This window comes from Thamnophis sirtalis, unplaced genomic scaffold (assembly GCF_051295495.1).
Source record: "Thamnophis sirtalis isolate CommonGarterSnake01/CBP01778 unplaced genomic scaffold, rThaSir2_p1.2 scaffold_6, whole genome shotgun sequence".
NCBI lineage: Eukaryota > Metazoa > Chordata > Lepidosauria > Squamata > Natricidae > Thamnophis > Thamnophis sirtalis.
In genome coordinates, this window is record NW_028261386.1 from 58849848 (window position 1) to 58869257 (window position 19410).

A 19410-nucleotide genomic window follows, 5' to 3' on the forward strand; every position below is an offset into this window, starting at 1 on the left:
CTACAGGCAGCAGTGACAGCTGATAAGTCTTCCAAAGGTATTATTTAATGGAACTAAGTTATGCTGACATCTGAGACATCTGGCTAATTTATAGCCAGGAGCTTTCTGACTTTAATTAATGGAAATAAAAGAGGATACTCTTCAGCAGGAACAAACTAGAGCTCTGACACTAACTATGGGGAACAGATCATATTAATATACAGGCAAAATATGGATAGAGAAAGGAACTATGCTTAGACCAAGCGAAGATCAGGAAATCACATGAGGCTCATGAGGAATTAGATATAGTGGTTTATAGGATTAAATAATTTCCAATACTTGATGAACCCAGCAACAATGGGAAATTCTTAGCCTATCCACCCTTTTCTACTATGCTGCTTTCCAGAAGTCTGGAATTATAATTCTCAAAGGCTGAGCAGTGTTGGAAATTTGGGAGCTGAGGTTCTAATCTTACATATTTGCTGGAACTGACATAGAATATTTAAGCACACTATCCATTCTCACTGCTTCTGCTTACAACACATCATTCATGCACTTTTGCTACTGTACTCTAGAGTTAAATGTGGCACGGCTAGAGCTCACCACAATATCGTTATGCCAGAAATCAAATTATAGTGTTAAAATATGGCATTCCACCTTAACACTTTAGCACAATGTGAGAAAGTCATTCTCTCATAAAAACAAACATCTAGTAAGATTTGAGGGCGGGGCCTATCCAAGCTTATGCTTGCAGTGGCATGAATGGCTAAGCCACAACTTCAGAAGAAACAATACAAAAACTTTGCAGCATCCTTTGGAGATAGGAGGTCCTTCTATCACTCCAAGGAGAAACTGCTGCTCTCCCATATAGTGACAAGGAAAAAACACAATGGGTTATGTTACAGGGCTGCTAAAAGTCAAATATTATCATTATAGCCTCACATTTGGGAGGGAAAAACCCAGAAGAATCTAACAATAAACATTAGAAGAAAGAGAACAAGAATGAAAATATAAATTCCATCCATAAACCCAATTGTTCCCCCTGGACATTCCTGTTCAACTAAGAGCCTTCGAATTATTCTGTTAGTAGAAGAAGAGCTCATAGAGAGTTTATTGCTAGGAATTTTGGCCAACATGCAGGAAATATACACCCCATTATGGTCAGACGTTTACAATCTCATAGAGTACGGCAGCCACAGGTGATAATTCAGGATGTTTTAGCCTCACAAAGTGGCATCACACCTTCAGAAATAAATAACCTTGCATGAATAACCAGGTGTCGATAATACAGGTAGTCCTTGACCAGTGGTGGGTTCCGGATTCCGTTCCAACCTATATGGTTGGAACAGCCCCGGCATCACCCACATGTACGTGTATGACGCGTGCATGCGTTGTAGCTGGAAATGACGCTTCTGCAAGCCTCCATGACGCTCCAGCTGCTCAGCGGAACATCATGCAGGTGCCGTATGCGCCATGTGCGTGCATGGAAGCGCCAACAGCTTTAAAACACGGTAAGGATCACCGTACTGGAATGGTATCCAGTGCTCCGGGCTGGCTCTGGTACGCCTGTACCGGGGCGTACCGCCTGCTTCCCACCACTGTCCTCGACTTACAACCACAACTGAGCCCAAAATTTCCATTGCTAAGTGAGACTGCTGTTAAGTGAGATTTGTCCCATTTTACGACCTTTCTTGCCACAATTGTTAAGTGAATCACTGCTTTGTCAAGTTAGTAAACACAGCTGTTAAATGATTTTGGCTTCTCCACTGACTTTGTCAGAAGGTCACAAAAGGTGATCCTATTACCCTGGGACACTGCCACTATCATATCATAAAGATGAGTCAGTTGCCAAACAAGAATTTTGATCACATGACCCTGGGGATGCTGCAATGCTCACTTTTTTCAGTGTGTTGTAATTTCAAATGATCACTAAACAAATGGTTATACAAATGGATGTTTACAAGAATTACTTGTAAACCAAAATGGCACTCTTAAAAATGAATGGCTTGCTGCAGTAATCTGAGAACAGTTTATTTTTTAAAATAAGGTTGGAAAAGACCTACCGAGGAAGGCATGTAGAGGGGGGCATCAGTATTCTATTATGACAACCACATCAGCGCTTCAGCTGCAGGTAATAGTAAGGATATATTGGGAAGTAAAGAATAACCCTCTTGCATGCACCAGTCACTCATCTAGTCTTTGTTCCAAAGGTTTTCTTCCCTATAACCCGCTTTCTTCCACAAAATCATAGAACTGAATGGGACCGTTTGAGCTGGGGAATCCCCACTTGCTTCAGAAATCCAATTAAAGCATGTCCAATAGATGGTTTTCTGGTGTCCATTGGAATATATCTGGTAAAGGGGAAAGTAGCCTAAAAGTAAGGACTATGTTAGTTCCCTTATTAAATCAACATTTGTTTTTTTTCTAATAAGAAACCATATTTTAGTGCCCTAGCTCTGGAATAGTGGAAAATAGATCTTGATCTTCTGAGTGTCATCCTTCCAGATAAAGAATGGCATGGAATAGAAAAGAAGAGTTGGAAGGGACCTTGGAGATCTTTTAGTCCAAGGCTGTCAAATTCCCTGCCCACCGACCGGGTGTGTTATGTGTTGGCCATGTCCACGCCCAGTTTAGCAAAGGGGAAAAAGTCATGTGACACCACCATGATGATGGGTTTGACACCCCTGTTCATTTGAAGAGATCTACCACCTTAATCTTCTCAAGGCTGACAATTCCCAATTCTCCTTTTCTCCTTTCAGAGGAGTTACTCTTCTTTGATTCAGTGACACTTGGTCCGAATCCTTCTTAAAATGTAGTCCCAGCTATGAACCCAATACCTAAGGTGGAATTATTACCGTTCCATCCTATGATTTGGAAACTATATTTGTTAATATAGATAGATTGCTGTATATCTTTTGTATTTTTGTCAGCTACATCATACAGCTGACACATATTCAATTTGCAATCAGCCATTATTAGCAGACGTTTCACAAGCATTATTAAACAAAGCAAGCCTCCCTCATCCTGTACAACTGAATTCTGATTTCTTTTGAAGAACTGCCACATACATTTATAATATAATAAGTCTGCTACTCTATATGAAATCATCAAATTGATGGTTAACATGGGCATCCATCATCACTGTACCAAAAAAAGCCCCACAGCTAGAACAATCAACTCTGTTCTAAAAATATTGTAGTTCTCGTTTCTCCTTTTGTTTTGTTCTATGGAAACCTGTTTTGTCGTTATTTATTTTTATAGCGGTTTTTTTTGGTAGAGGCTGGGCTTTCAGGAGAAAAAAAAGCAGTATAAAATAAAAAGGGAAGTATTAATAACAAATAATACAACAGAAGCTAACACTCCTGTTTTTATTTGCTCTCATCTGGCATTTTGTCCCATCTGGCTTAAAATATTATATGTGTGTGTATTCATTAATCTAGCCCAATAACAAAATAGGGTTGCTATTGATTATGTTTAGCATTAAAAAAAATCAGAAAGTTTTGAAGTTAGATCTAATAGTTATCATGAATAAAAGAGAGGTATTAGTTATGTAATTTTGAATTCTGGCTACTTAAACTTCATAAGTAAAAACAGACACGCTTTCACAAAAGATTGTTCTGATTACTGTCCCCCTTCACTCCCCACTCTGAGTTTTCATAAATTTCTTAAGGGAGGTCTCCTAACAAAAATAAAATGGAAACGGGGACTCATAGAACTTTTCAGCAGAAAGCAAATCCCTACATTTTTCCAAACAGAGCTGAACAAAGATATTTCCTTTATGTACCTCCCAATCCAGTTGCCTGCTGTAGCAAGTGCAAGATGAGGCTGAGTAAATTATCAAAGACTGTTCCAAGGTCATGTAGAAAACCAGCTTCTGCGCTTTCCTTGCAGTCTGGAGCCTTTCAAGAGCTAATAGTGGCAAATTCTTTGTTGTGGTTGTTGAAGTGTCTAAGGTTTTTTTTTTTAAAGGAAAAGCAGCATGAAGGTGAAGAGGATGCCTTTCAACATATGATACGTGAAGAGATCTAAAGAGCATTCTGCCACACTCACACTTTCCAAAATATATACTTATTTGCATCACAAGCAGCTTCTCCCAGGCTCTGAATTTCCTGCCCCAATCAACAAATGCAGCATGCTCTCACCTCTAGATGGATATTTACCACCATTGATCTTCCAATCCAAAACCGGTTTGAATTTGGAGGAGGGCTGCTCTGGAAGCAATGAAAGAAAAGGAGCCTTTGCTGTGTACTTCACAAGCCTGTAACCTTGAGAAACTGGAGTCAGATATTCTGAGCAGGGTAGTAAACACCAAGGACAACACAAACCAGGGTTCCCGTCCCTGCGTGACCTGATATTCAAACACATTCTAATCTTGTTTTGACTCAACAAAAAGATTCATTCAAAACACAGGCAGGAGAAAACCACAGCCAAACTTACATGCAAAGGTCCACTTTTTAATCAATATTAAAATGTGTGATCAGGCCAACTTATCAACAGTTCCTTTGGACCTTACGCCACAGATGGTTATGGGCTGAAACATGCTATGCCTAGCAGTATAATTCTCTCATTTGCTGGCATCCTGTGTTGTCCAGAGCAACAGGTCAACTTGTTCCCGAGAACTGGATAGCATACAAGTTGAAAAAAATCATCACTATCAACTGGTATACAGAGTGCTGTGTACAATTTTTTGTATGGCAGCAGAGAATACCTTCTAAAGCCAAGCATGGGAGTGGGAATTTTGCAATTTATTTATTTATTTGCTAAAGGTCAAGAACAAATCCTCCTTGCCTTTCCAACTTGGTTTCTTCCACAAGCTATTTGCATTTTAACACCCATCATCCTCACTCAGCCTGGCCATTATTATTATTACCATTAACTAGAAGACATGGGAAGGAAGGACCCACTGGAGAAGAGCCTAATGCTGGGAAAGATTGAGGGCAAAAGAAGAAGGGGACGACAGAGAATGAGGTGGCTGGATGGAGTCACTGAAGCAGTAGGTGTGAGCTTAAATGGCCATCGGGTGATGGTAGAGAACAGGAAGGCCTGGAGGAACGTTGTCCATGGGGTCGCAATGGGTCAGACACGACTTTGCAACTAACAACAAAACTAGAAAACCCAACAAGACATAACACCTAGGATTCAACCATAAGCAAGTAGTAAGGTCCAAAGCAGCCACGCAGACACACCTTCCTCTCCTCAGGAAAGGCTGGGAAATCTAAGATGACTGAGAGGCTGCCTTCACATTATCTGCTAATCCCTAAACCTAGGTTGCATCAAACAAATACACTACCTTACAGACCAGCTTCGAATTCCAATACAGGTACTCCTTCATTTAGGGCCTCAATTGACCCCAGTATTTCTGGGGCTAAGTGAGACATTTGTTAAGTGAGTTTTGCCCCATTTTACAACATTTCTTGCCACAGCTGTTAAGTGAATCACTGCAGTTGTTACAATTAGTAACACGGTTATTAAGTGAATCTGGCTTCCCCTTTGTCAGAAGGTTGCAAAAGATGATCACATGACCACAGAGCACTGCAGCTGTCATAAATATGAACCCCTTGCCAAACATCTGCATTTTGACCATGGGGAATGTTGCAATGGTCGTAAGTGTGAAAAACGGTCGTAAGTGTGAAAAACGGTCGTAAGTCATTTCCCCCTACTCTTGTAACATTAGTCACTAAACAACCGTTGCAAATCGAGGACCACCTGTATATAAACAGACCATAGCTAAATTTCTCCAAATACAAGGAACCCAGATGCACCAACTGTGCAAGCGGGGACAGAGGGCACCAACTGCAGGCTCCTTTGCTAAGCGGCTCCGCCTCCAAGCGCTTGTGCCAAAGCACGTGCAGGCCACTCGAGCCTGGCTCTCGGGGCAGATGACTTTCCAGAGGGAAGAACGTGTGCCAAGGAAGGCAATGCCCCAGGACTAAGCTCTACCTTGGAACTGGCCCTCTTTACGGGGCAAATGAGAACTGCTGCTGGTCAGCGAAAACGTGCCCGCCATCCCTGCAGTCAGCACCGAATCGAGCCCGTGGGGGGGGGGGGGGGCGGAAGGATCTAAGGATTTAAAAGGAATCCGCTTCCCTCCCTGCGAAGAAAGAAAGACGGAAGCTTCCTTACATGTGGCTGCAGGTCCTCCTCTCCCGGATCTCCACCGCTGAGCCCCAGCGTTTTCTCCGCTCAAAACCTCGCTGCTCGCTTTCCCTTCGCCGCTCTCTTCCAGGTCCCAAAAAAAGACTCCCGGCTGCCTGCTAAAGATTTGTAGCGGCTGAGGGCGATCACCAGGTCCTAGTGCTCTCAGGAGACTGGCGCTCCCCGAACCATCTTCAGAGACAGGAATCGGCGCCAGGACACTGACGGGAGGGCGGGAGTGTTGTTCCCTGAGCACGTGCAGGTTGCCTTCCCATCCAGCCCCGTCTTCTTAACTTCCTGGGCATTTGAAACCAGGAGCGAACAACTTAAGACACTGCACGTATTTTGGACTACAGGGCCCACAATTGCTTGCTGCTTCTAGCTGCCCTTCAAAAAAATTTATTCTGGCGTAAATAATCCTTAAGAGTGGCAGAAGATAGTGATTTTTACGTTTTCTCATTTGGGCACCAGTATTGAATATGCTCACACCATCTGTAATACAACGAACAAACAGGCAGCTTAAAAATTAACATTGTGCCATGAACTTAAATCGTGAAATGGTGTAGGTTCTCCTGCTTGAGAAGGGGGCTGGACTAGAAGACCTCCAAGGTCCCTTCCAGCTCTATTCTATTCTATTCTATTCTATTCTATTCTATTCTATTCTATTCTATAGCTTTATAATAAATTAGCCAATAAATTAAAGGGATTTTTCTGTATTCAACTCCAATCAGTATTTGGAAAATTGACCTCAAGGGGAATTAAAATGTGCTCTGGATCCAGCAACAGGTAGATACATTAGTTATGCCAAATGCTACCAGTAGGTGAAACACTAAGCTGTCCCTAAACTAAACTCAGATTTTCCCTGCACCACTTTATTAAAGCAAAAGTTGTATAAAGAGGCAGATTAATATTTTTTTGAATATTGGTGTTGGAAAAGAGTCATGAGAATACTATAGATAGCTAAAAAAAAATATGGATCTTTGGACAAGTCAAGCTAGAGTGTTCCCCATGATTTACAAATGACCAGCCTCACATTATTATATTTTGGACATATTTAAGACTTAGTTTTCTTGAGACGTGCTGGGAAAGAGGGAAAGAAAAAAAAGAATGGCTAGCAGCAAGGTTGTTGTTAGTTGTTAATTGCAAAGTCATGTCCAACCCATCGCGACCTCCTGGACAACGTTCCTCCAGGCCTTCCTGTCCTCTACCATCTTCTGGAGTCCATTTAAGCTCACATGACTGCTTCAGTGACTTCATACAGCTACCTCATTCTCCCCTTCTTCTTTTGCCCTCAATCTTTCCTGGCAATAGGCTCTTCTCCAGTGAATCCTTCCTTCTCATTAGGTAGCCAAAGTATTTGAGTTTCATCTTCAGGATCTGGCTTTCTAAAGAGCAGCCAGGGTTGATCTCCTCTAGGATTGACCGGATCGTCTTGCAGTCCAAGGGACTCGCAGGAGTCTTCTCCAGCACTATAGTTCAAAGACCTCAATTCTTTGGCAGTCAGCCTTTCTTATGGTCCATCTTTCACAGCCATACATTGCAAATGGGAAAACCAGCAAGGTAGATCTGTTCAAATATGATGTGGCACCATTGGAAAACCTGAAGGGCCAGGTCAAAAAATGATCATTCTGGAGAAGATCTGTCAGCACTATGTTCTGCGGCAGCTTCTGCCTCAGACTAAGATAATAAATTAGAGGAAAGCTAGCAGCAAACTCTGATCAAAGAGGCCAACTTCCCCTCCTGCTGTATTCTAGATTTTTAGTTTATTTCTGGGTAAAAAGAGCTTACTTGGGATCGTTGACCTCTCAGTTTTTAGGAACAGAAAATAACACTTTACAGGCTTCCTGATTAAAAGGAATTTGATTCTGGAGGTTAGAGCTTGGTTCTTCTTCCTTTTTTGCCCACCAAAAGATTTTCTGCCTACCAATCAGTTTCACACAATAGTTGATTACACCCACTTATTTTGTCTGTCTCACTCTTTTCCTGCTGAATAGCTTAGGGCTATTGATGGTTGTGAATGTACCTACCTATGTTACAGCAAATATATTGTGCTATTTGATTGTGTCTGTAGTGAGCAAACATTTTTTGGACATGAGTTTTTAACACTAGTGGCAGGCAAAAAAGGAACTTGAGCCAAGAGCTTTGAATGATACTATTGAATGAACAAAGTCCAAGGCCTGGCCAGATGCCTTATGTTTTGGAAGACTTTTTCCTTAATTCCCACTATGTGGAAACAGATTCTGGGGAAGGAAAGGCAGTTTGCATAATTTCTTGATTATATTAAATATTCCAGTCCACACAGATGATACTGAAAGATGCCAGGGCTGAATTCTAGCACAAACTCATTTTGGCAAAGAAGAGAGATTACTGTATTTTTCGGAGTATAAGGCGCACCAAGATTTTGAAGAGGCAAATTAAAAAAAAAAGCTTTTGCACTCTGCAGACCTAAAAACAGCCCCCCCTTTTTTTTTCCAAAAAAGGGCATGAATAGTCTTTAGGGAGCTTGTAGAGTGCTCCTGGGGGCTGGGGGGGGGAGAAAAGTGAGCAAAAAATGTCCCATTTCTCATTTCTACCCTCCCCAGCCCCCCAGGAGCACTCTGGAAGCCTCCTAAAGGCAATGCACAGCCATTTTGGCAGGGTTTCGGGAGGCAAAAAATGCTGTATTCATTGTATAAGATGCACCCAGATTTTCAGCCTCTTTTTTGAGGGGAAAAGGTGCATCTTATACGCTGAAAAATATGGTGCCTAGGATAATATACCTATCCGTAATCAACTTGAAAGGCTTGGAGTTTCGGTTTGATTGCTCCATTTGGCAGCAGCTCTACAGGTTCTCTGTGGGAAAAGTAGACCTATGCATCTTCTGTATCCTTGGTTGCTGAATCTGGAGCTACGAAGAATTGGATTGGAAGTCTTCTCCTGCGCATATTGAGATAAAGTTTGTTCACCCTTTAAAAGTTCATGAACTTTATATCTCACCACTATACTTCTTGTATACAGAGATGTGTAAAATGTGATGTGCTTTGTCTAAATCCAAGTAATAAGTAGACGCTAGCAAAATAAACAACATACAAAATATGTGCTGTGCTATATCTTTATGAACCAACATCCAGTGTTTTTAATGGAAAAGGGATGTGAAGCTTTACATTTGTAACAAGTGGGATATCCTTTAGTAAGAGGGACTTCAACCAAATGTTTTCTATACCTTTTAATCAATCCTGAACATTAGCTTGGAGGTATTTGGCCCAATCATCTTTACTAAACTGCTTCAGTGGATTGATATTTTTGGAGGAACTTCAGACCTTACCACAATATTTCATGTGAATTAAAAGGAGGGCTTGGAATGGATCCAGCCATTTTAAAACAAAAGGTTCTTCTGCTTCAGCCAGTTTCTTGTAAATATAATACTTGTGTGTATTGAATCATGCTACCTGACCCACACTCATTTAAGTTTCAGATAACTGACAAAACTCTGATATTTTTCCAAACTATTGCAGAATTTATGCTCCCTAAATGATTGCACTGCTCCCACTGCCATGTTACAAAGTTGGGATGAGGTTGTTTTGCTGGATTATAGTTTTGTTTTCTCCAAACAGAACATTCCTCACGAAAGCCAGAAACTTCCACTTTAGCTTCATCAATCCAGAGAACATTCTGCATCCACGTGGTCCTTGTCAAACCCGAGGAACAGCAATATGCTTTTTGAAAGGCTGTAGTTTCTTCCCTTTTGCCTTCCTTGCATGCCACTCTTCTTCAGTATATTTCTTATGATGGATTCATAAAAACTAACATCAACAACACAAGAGTAGTTTGCAGATCCTCTGCTGTTTCTGAGCTTCTTTGCTCCCTCCTGAAATGTTATGAAGAACAGAATCAAATGATGGCAACTAACATTTTTTTAAATAAGTGAGGGTCCCTCAAATATACAGTACATCTGATTGTCACCTCATTGATTGTAAATAACAGTGATTTAACTTAGGAAAGCCAATTAGTCTCACAGCTTCATATACTTTTTACAACAAATGAACAAGTGAAAAGGATGTTCAATAACATGATACAATATATTGTTGTTTGCTGTTTATTCAGAATCTTTTTTTATTAACTGGACAGATAAAACATTGATCTCCTAGTTCTAATGGCTAATAACATTTTGTGTGATCCAATGTTGACACCTGACAATTACCTGGACTAATCCCTGCAGTTTTCTTGGCAAGATTTCATAAATAGTTTGTCATTGTCTTCTTGGGGCTTAGAGGGAATGACCAACCCAAGAACATTAGGCTGGTTTCATGTCCAAGACAGGATTAGAACTCAGTCTCTTGTGTTCTAGCCTGGTGCCTTAACTACTACCCTAAACTAAAGTTAATCTAATATAGAGCTGTGGAGAATTTAAAGAGTTAACTGATTTTTCTCATGACTATTTATACATGCTCTGTAGGGAAAGCAAGCCTCCTTGCACTGCCTCTATTTCTAAAATCAAGCACTATGGTGGCAAACTTGGTGTTTGTGTTGAAGCCTATTTTATTTCCCTAAGTGGGCCTTATTTAAAGTACTGTGTAGCTTATAATATTTTTAGGAAGCACAAGGAGAAGTAAAACTATAGAAAAATAACAAAACCACTATTTAGGATCTGAATCAAATTTTCGGTTCACTGAATCAGAATTGTCAATCTTGAAGTTGCTTGAACATTTCCTTTTGGAGTTTTTCAGTGTGAGTCTGAATACCAGGAACTGAATAAAGAATATTTTCCAGACTAAGCATACACTTTGATTACTATGCTGTAATAACCCAGAGTTCTCACATGAACTTTGTACTCAAGATAAAAAGAAAGGCAAAAACAAAGGAGCAACAATCTTCCACAAAAATGATGAATCCTGCAATTTTTGTGCCTTGCTGTAGTTTCTTGGAATCAGAAGTTTTGTTTCTTCCTTGCTGGTAATCATAGTTTTATTATAGATGCTAGGACTGAATCTAAGATTTTATACATGAAGCTTGCAGGTAGTTCTCAATTTATAACCATAATTGGAATGTCTGGTAATTAAACAAGTGTGCCTGATTATACAAATTATTTTGTCAAGGTCATTAAGTGTATCACCACTGTTGTTAAATAAATCCAGTTTCCCCATTGACTTAACATGTTGGAAGCACCCCGAAAAGCATGATCACATCACCATCATAAATAAATACCAGTTACAAAGTTCCTGAATTTTAATCACATGACCAGAGAGATGCTGCTACGGTCATAAGTGCAAGGATCAGTTTTAAGTCAATTTCTCAGCCTTGTTGTAACTTAGGACAGTCACTAAACAAATGATTGTAAGTCAAGAATTACCTGTAGATGTGTTTTCTTTTGAAATTTAGAATCCTGGAAGAACCAGTTAAGCCAGCAGAACAATTTTGAGAATCAAAGTCATGGTCCATGTAAATATATAGCTGCAACATTTTTTCAAAGACATAACAATAAATGCCTGTGGAATTTGTCATGCCGGCATGTATAGCTACAGCATAATGTATGTTTTGAAATGCTGAACTCATAAATCTACATTTGAATTTTTTTCATTGTGCCCCAGAAACTTGATTTGGAGGAGGGAAATAATGAACAAAATAAAATGTAAAAGAATTGCTGCTCTTTGTCTGCTTTCACTTACCTTCTTCAGAGCAGTTTCTGAAAGCTAAAGCCATAAATGAAATGTCAGGCCTGTAGTTATGTTCCTTTTAGGATCTTTGGCTTGCCACACTTTCTATTATTTCACTATGCTGTTTTATTAGTGTAGTAGTTGGGAGGGGGAATAGAAAGGAGTAGAATTGTGAAATGTGTTGTTGTCATTCTTTTCTAGAAGCCCAAGGTCATCTTTTGTCTCCGCACCTCTGCACCTGACTGGAACCAGTTGGGTGGAGATGCCAGCATGGCCGAAGAAGATTGGACCATGTGATGGATTTATGCATGTGGGGATAAGATCATGAACTTTCAACTGGGTGGAATCCCAGGAAGTTTTCAGAATTGGGATTTCCACAGATGTGCTAAGATGTCTGACTTATTAAATTAGAACTTTAAGGATCGTTTTGCCTTGGACTCTGATTTAATTCTGCATGATACTTGGAACGCTGACATGCAATGGCTGTGTTAACACATTCAAGCATACATGTGTTTTTTTCATTCCAGTTTAGGATACTTATATGAAAAGCTATCCAAAGAGGGGTTTATAATCTGCAGGTAGAATCTAGTTTGATTCTTGATATTTCAGAAAGGAAGGAAGGAAGGAAGGAAGAAAGGAAGGAAGGAAGGAAGGAAAGAAAAGAAAGAAAGAAAGAAAGAAAGAAAGAAAGAAAGAAAGAAAGAAAGAAAGAAAGAAAGAAAAGAGCAAGCCAGGTTTGGAAGCAGTCTCAATAGAAGAGAATATATGTAGGCTCAGGGTTAAACTGTGGAGTCCTTGGTGGTCTCTGAGCTTGGTTGTTTACTTACAGACATTTCGTTACTCAAAAAGGTAACAACATCAGTGCTAGTGAGTGTGGGGTTTGCTCTCTTTATATTCAGTAGCTTGCTCTGCCAGTATTGGTGGTGATATGATTCCCCCCCCCCCCTTGGTAGTACCTTGACTAAGGTATTGTTTTTTGCTTGATTGTTTGTCTGGTGTTAATCCCTGCTTCTCTAGGTATTGGTTGCTGGAAATGATGTATTCTAGTCTATTGTTTCCTTCTTAGGTTTTTTTAAAAATTATCTGTGGTTTATCTTTATATTGTTGGCTGATTTGCCAAGCTTTCAGGAATTCCCTAGCATGTTTGCATTTAATTTGGTCTAGGATGCTCACAATATCTCAGTTGAAACTGCTGTGTTGTGTCCGTCCATGTGTTGTGAGATTAAGGCATGTCCATGGTATCTTCTAACTTCTAGTTGATATTCATGCATATGCTAGTTAGTTTTCTGCTTGTCTTTACCACACAGTGGCTGTTACAGTCCTTACCCTGCAGGTAATTTTTTTCTTCTTGGACTATTGGGTGTTGGTTTTATTTAAACCTTAAGATATGAGGTTTTGGTGGGCTTTAACCTTGTGTGCCATGGTGATGAAATGGGGTTGTAATAGTCTGCTATTTGTTTCTGATATGTTTTTGATCTATGGCACTGCTATCCTTTTCATATCTTGTGTTAGTTGCATTGAAGTGGTTTGAGTGGTCAGGTACTTTTTTATAAAATTACATGGGTCTCCATGGAAATTATTGGATAGGCAATCTATTTCCTTTTTTGGTGTTCTGGGTTCCTGCAGAATGTTTGTACGAATTTGAATAAGGTAGAAACTGCATAGGGTTGTATATATCAAAGTACTAGAATGTATAGCCTCGTTTGCATACGGAAGCAGGTGGCAGTGAGCTATATATATCAAAAATCCAGACTGCACCAGAATGTTTTTTTTACCAGCCACCCTAGCACTGCTATCATGGTTTTGTACATACAAGAACCTGTAACACTTCTGGAGCCAAGGTGGCGCAGTGGTTAAATGCAGCACTGCAGGCTACTGCTAGATCAGCAGTTCAGCGGTTCAAATCTCACCGGCTCAGGGTTGACTCAGCCTTCCATCCTTCCGAGGTGGGTAAGATGAGGACCCAGATTGTTGGGGGCAATATGCTGACTCTCTGTAAACCGCTTAGAGAGGGCTGAAAGCCCTATGAAGCGGTATATAAGTCTACTGCTATTGATATTCTGTATTGCCTCTTTACAGGCAAAAGAGCAGCTTGCAGCCAGGAATTTACTGACTGAGCAGTTTTTTTTCTTTATTTAATACTAGGAAGAATTCAAATAATCTTTTGGCAGAAAGGCCAAATTGTAATCCCTTACCTGCTCAGATGCCAGCTTTCCAGACTGAGCTGCATCCAGTTCTGCAGGAATCCTATTTCCAGGGCCAATTTTAGTATCTTTGCAGTATGCCTCCAACACCATTTCACAGCCTTTTCATCTTGGGAGAGCAGCTGAACAAGATGTCACTGCCAGCGTAAGTAAACGAGGCTGACATGGTTGCTTAGAGCTTGTTCATCTGAGGCTTTCATATTTAATCTTCACATATTGTTCTATCTGCCTTAGTTCATCAATCTTAGCAATTTACTTTGCTTGACATGCTTGTTTCGCTGTTCTAAAGAAAATGGACTCATTGGCAGCATTAATTCATCAGTTGGTTTAGCCATGGGTTTAGTAAACAAATCACAATAGTTGAGTTCATCCAACAGAGTCTAACCTAACCATTTAGTACATGGTGTGACCCAGTTAAGTATGTACTATGGATGTATGTATACAAGGGTGGGATTAAAAAATGTTAGCAACTGGTTCTCTGCCTGGTTGCTGGGTGGGTGTAGCCATTGTGGGCATGGCCTACTTGGCCTCCTCCACCATGGGGGGTGGGATTTCACCCTCACCAGGCTCCAAGGGTTCCTTTGAGCCTCTGGGTGGGTGAAAACCACCTCCCCCGGGCTCCGTAGGCCCTCCAGAGGCTGGAAACAGGTCCATTTCCAGACTTCCAGAACTTCTGGGAGGCCTGTTTTTCACCCTCCCAGAGCCTCCGCTTGGGCTTTGCGCTTACTGGGCATGACAAATGGGCCATGTGGAAACTCCTGGGAGGGGTGGGGTGGACCAACCAATACTTGCAACAACCAGTTCAGCGAACCAGATGTAAATCTGATCCGGTCCGAACTGGCTGAATCCCACCCCTGTATGTATGTGTATACGTAGCTGTGGTAAATTCTGAGCTCAGTTACTTCAGTTCTCTTGTAATTCTGGGATAGTTGTTCTGTGTGAAGTGTGAAAGGAGGAGGTCTCAGAATTCTTAGGATTCAAGATCTTCTTTGGGACTGTTCTTTATTCCAACAATAGGGATGCTTACTTTTTAAAACTCTTTAGTAAAAAGGCAAAAGTGCAAGGAGTGCATGAGCACAAGAGTTAGATTAGACCATGTTCAGAAGTGATTATGATAGTTTTTATTTGGTTAGTGACAAAATAAAATCCACAGGTGAAAAGTGTGGCTTAACAACTTTGCAGGTTCTGGATAACCAAGCATAATTAACTGTCCTTGTGAAACAGAGATCTATTTGGGGTTGCAATTTCTTGTTTATTAATTCCTGTTAACACACAAGCTGTGGGACTGGGCCATTTTAGCTTTTTAAATGAACCAGAGTTTCACAATTGAAACACAGGTAGTCCTTGACTAACGACCACAATGGAGCCCAAATTTTCTGTTGCTAAGTGAGACTTTGTTATGCAAATTTTGCCCCATTTTACCACCTTTATCACCACATTTCCTAAGTGAATCATGGTAGTTGTTAAGATAGGAAACATGGCTTTTAAGTGTGTCGTGCTTCCTTATTGACTTTGTCAGAAAGTTGCAAAAGTTGATCACATGACGGCAGGGACAATGCAACTATCATAAATATGAACCAGTTGTCAACCGTCGTAATTTTGTTCACGTGACCATGGAGATGCTGCAATGGTCTTAAGTGTGAAAAACGGTCAAAAGTCACTTTTTTCGGTGTTGTCGTAACTTTGAACAGTCACTAAATGAACTGTTGTAAATCAAGGACTACCTGTATCGATAAGTGCATGGTTTTTTGTGGCCATTTTTCTTGGTGTCTGGTATTCACTGGTTTCATTTGAACATATGATGTGTTTGTGCCAAAACAGAGGATACAAATAAAAGATAGTGCTAATGAATTGTGCAAAAGAAAAGAGAGAGTTAAAGAAATGGAATCTCTCATTCCCAATTCAAGTCCCTATTATTTGAAGTGCAGTCTTGGGGAGGCAGATACACATGTTTGGATCATGGGATGTAATAAGCAGATTTTCTCCTTGAATCAGCATTCTTTTTCCACCCACAGAAATAGAAACCCTGTTATCTGGATTTGCAGGCCCATTGGTCCAATTTGCAGGACATGCTTTAACACTCTGTTGTGCACACTTAACCAAGCCAACTAATTCCAGGAATTAACCTAGAGGGATTAGTTTAGTCTGAACACCCCACCCACCCCCGCCAATAGTAGAAGGCATTTCCTTAGAAGAATCAGTAGGCGTGAAAAAAGTGTTCGCTGAGCTCTCATTTTCAAATGAAAATCTCTGCAGTAATCTGAGCAAATTTACATTTTAGAACCAGTAGATGCCGAGTGTTTTACCTGCTCTTGGATTTTAGCAAGGACTGTATTTCAAGTTATTGCACAGAGTGCCATTTGGACTACAAAATACATCTGGGAATCTGTCCATAACTTTCATTCTTTTAAATGGAGTTTGTGTTTGGGTATCTTAAGTGCAGTAGCAAACTGGCTGTTAAAAGCATAACTCAGTTAACTCTTAATGCATTTTGAATGAAAGCACACAGACTAACTGGTGTTTTAATACGGTGTTAATATTTCTCCAGGAGATGCAATTTGCTATTAAACCAACCTTAAAAGTTGCTGAAGGAAGGAAAACTAAGTGACAAGGAACTTCTTGGCATCATACTCCACATTGAACGGTAAAAGGCAAATGGGTCTCTTCAATATCTGGGGGGGGGGGAACCACCTTGCAGGGGTTTTCATCAGCATCAGTGTAACTGTGGTTCACATATATGCTGATTCGAAATTGGTGTTGTAAGTGCTTTGTGTTTTTTTTCCCCTTCCTATAAAAGTTCAGGCTTCCGTTGTATTGTTTGGGCCTCATTCAATGTTGCCAACTGATCAGAAAAAAATCTTGCTGTGACCTATTTTGGAGTGTCTGTGTTTACAGCAGCTTAATTTATAAAGAAGAACAATAAAAAACAGAAAAGAAAAGATGAATCTTCTCTCTGCATCAAGCACATAATGATTACTGGCTAATGTCTATGGACTGGTTAAAGGCACAAAAAAGTAGCAGTTCAGGTGAAAAAGCTGGGCAGCCTTCAGCCTGGATAAATTCCATGGCTTGGATAATTGGATCTAAGAACTGCTTTGCTTTTTGATCCCATCATGAATTATGCACAGATTTGTTAGGAAGGACTTGAAGGAACATAATTTCTTCCTCCATCCCCAGGCTGAATACAAATATAGTATTAATAACATTTGTGTCTCGGAATGTACTACCTGATTGTATCTGTGTCAAAGAAAGGCGGTATACTGCCATTGCAGAGAAAGACCCCGTAATAATTGAAATTACATAGCATTCTGCCACAAAATGAATGAAGGTACTTGTTGTTTCGCTGCCTGTCCCTCCACTCCGTCAGCTGATTTCTTTTGGGGTGAATAGAGAGCTGAGTATTTCACTGAGCAAAGCCCATCCCCTCTTCTTCGATTTCTGCCCTCTTGGGAAAGAGCTGATGACAAGGGCTGGTGCAGAGTAGCCGAACCTCTTGCACCAGTCAGGCCCCTCAACCCATCCAGCAAAGGACAGTTTACTGCCAGCGTTCAGTACCACAGTCCCCATTTCTTGAAAATTCAATCTTTCTTCCCAAAGAATTTCCTGAAGACGGATTTGTTCTTCTGGCTAGGTGAAGCACCTTGGTTTTGCTCACCTACCATTTCTCGGGCTCCAACCGGAGTGGCTATGAAGGAGTGGCAGCGCGGCCGGGGAGGAGTGGTTGGAGCCTGCTCACCAATGTACAGAGTAACAGAGTAGTTGTTGGGTTCTTTAGACTTCGATAAAGGTGTGATCTTCTGATATGTAGCTGAAAGAGAGAGAGGTGTGTGTGTCTTTTATTATAATTTAATTTTATAATACCAGTGAAATCATCTGGTAACTCCAATTTTAGTCTCTGTGCCTCATCTCCAGGCCATGGATTATAAAAATTATACATACTCAGGGGTGGGCTGCTACAGGTTTGCCCGGGTTCGGGAGAACCCGAAGCTAACGTTATGGCCGGTTCAGAGAACCTCCAAATCCCACCCCTGATTGGCCCCTCCCACCCTCCCCTCTCAGGAGTCTCCACGCGGCCCATTTTGGATGCGAGGTAAGTGCAGGGCCCATGCGGAGGCTCGGGGAGGGGGGAAAACAGGACTCCTGGAAGTTCCAGAAGGGGAGAAATAGGCCCGTTTCTGGCCTCCGGAGGAACTCTGGAGCCTGGGGAGGCAGTTTTCGCCCTCCCATAGGCTCGAGGAAAGCCTCCGGAGCCTGGGGAAGGTGAAAACGCCCCTGCCATGGTTCCGGAGACTGATTAGGCTACACCCACCATGGCCACGCCCACCCAGCAACTGGGCAGAGAACTTGTTGCTGAAATTTATGAAGCCCACCCACGTACATACAGTACTCACTTCTTTACTAGCAGGTACAAAGCAGAGGATACTTGCATGTGGCACTGTTTCAACTTCCTTTCTAAACCATTTCGGACATGTAATCCCTCCTTGACATTGACAGATGAAGTAGAGGTTGGACCAATCAGTGCTCCCTCCAAACTGATTGGAAAGAGGGTGGGAAAGATCACCTTTCACTGCCCCACCCATTAAAGTCAAGCGTCTTTTCCAACAGGTTCAGTGCAGGACTGGTATATGTTTGTGGGGGAACATGTAGTGGCTTGCTTGATCGCAGAGGCTGGGCGGCAGAGTGAAGCAAGGCTTGTGTGTGAACCACTGATATAATCAGAGAAAATCAAGCTGGGTAGTTTTATTTTCAGAGGTAGTGAAACTGATTAGAAAGATTGGCTTGGCTGATAAGGTTGCCTGTGAAATCTACTAGGTAGATTTCTTGTCCGGATGGTAAACCAGCCAAGACTTACACTGAGTGAATGAGAAGTGTCTCCAATAGCCTGTCCTCAAACCTTGTGGAGTTCTGTGATGACACAATGAATGTTGTGAAGCCAACTTGGAAGAAAATTGTCTTGGCTGCCCCAGTAGGATGACATTGATGGAGGTGGCAATATAGTAAAATGTTGGCTCAGAGCAAATGCCCAAAGAGCAGAGCGAAGTGAGACAGCAACTCTTCCTCTCTTTACAGCAAGGACCAGGTTCTGTTAAAGATGGAGTGAGGAAGCTTAAAGAGGGAGAAGCAGCTGGCTGGGATCATAAGGAGAAAACAACAGCCTTTTCCACTGCACTAATGATGTTACCTAGCTTGGGTAATGAAAGGCCTGCAAGAAAACAACCAAGCTCAGAGAACACCAAGGACCAGGAGTAGGATTTAGCTGGTTCAGACCAGTTCATGTGAACTGGATGCTAATTTTACATCACCAGTTCACCAAACTGGTAGTTGCACGAACTGGCTCCCCCCATCCCAGGAGTCTCCACATGGACCATTTTGGATGCCAGGTAAGTGTAGGGCCCACATGGAGGTTCTGGGAAGGCAAAAAATGGGTCTCCTGGAAGTTTCGGAAGTCCAGAAATGGG

The 19410-nt window shown here is 41.3% G+C and overlaps 2 protein-coding genes across 6 annotated transcripts in view; both read right to left on the reverse strand.

Moving 5' to 3' along the window:
* The window catches only part of SLC29A1 (solute carrier family 29 member 1 (Augustine blood group)), an 81161-nt gene extending 74838 nt beyond the window's left edge, over window positions 1–6323 (reverse strand). For 2 of the 4 annotated variants that reach the window (XM_087717935.1, XM_087717933.1), the window contains exon 1: window positions 6103–6323. The gene's annotated coding sequence lies outside the window, so the exon portion shown is untranslated. Of the gene's footprint in view, window positions 1–4121; window positions 4253–6102 lie in introns of those variants that run through there. The other 2 variants (XM_087717937.1, XM_087717934.1) reach the window with 2 other exon arrangements.
* Window positions 6324–16735: 10412 nt separating this feature from the next.
* Window positions 16736–19410, reverse strand: part of LOC106543131 (uncharacterized) — a 70725-nt gene continuing 68050 nt past the window's right edge. For both annotated transcript variants that reach the window (XM_087717929.1, XM_087717932.1), the window contains one exon: window positions 16736–17759. In XM_087717929.1, the coding sequence (XP_087574055.1) occupies window positions 17530–17759 (230 nt within the window). In that variant the 3' untranslated portion in view covers window positions 16736–17529. The remainder of the gene's footprint in view (window positions 17760–19410) is intronic.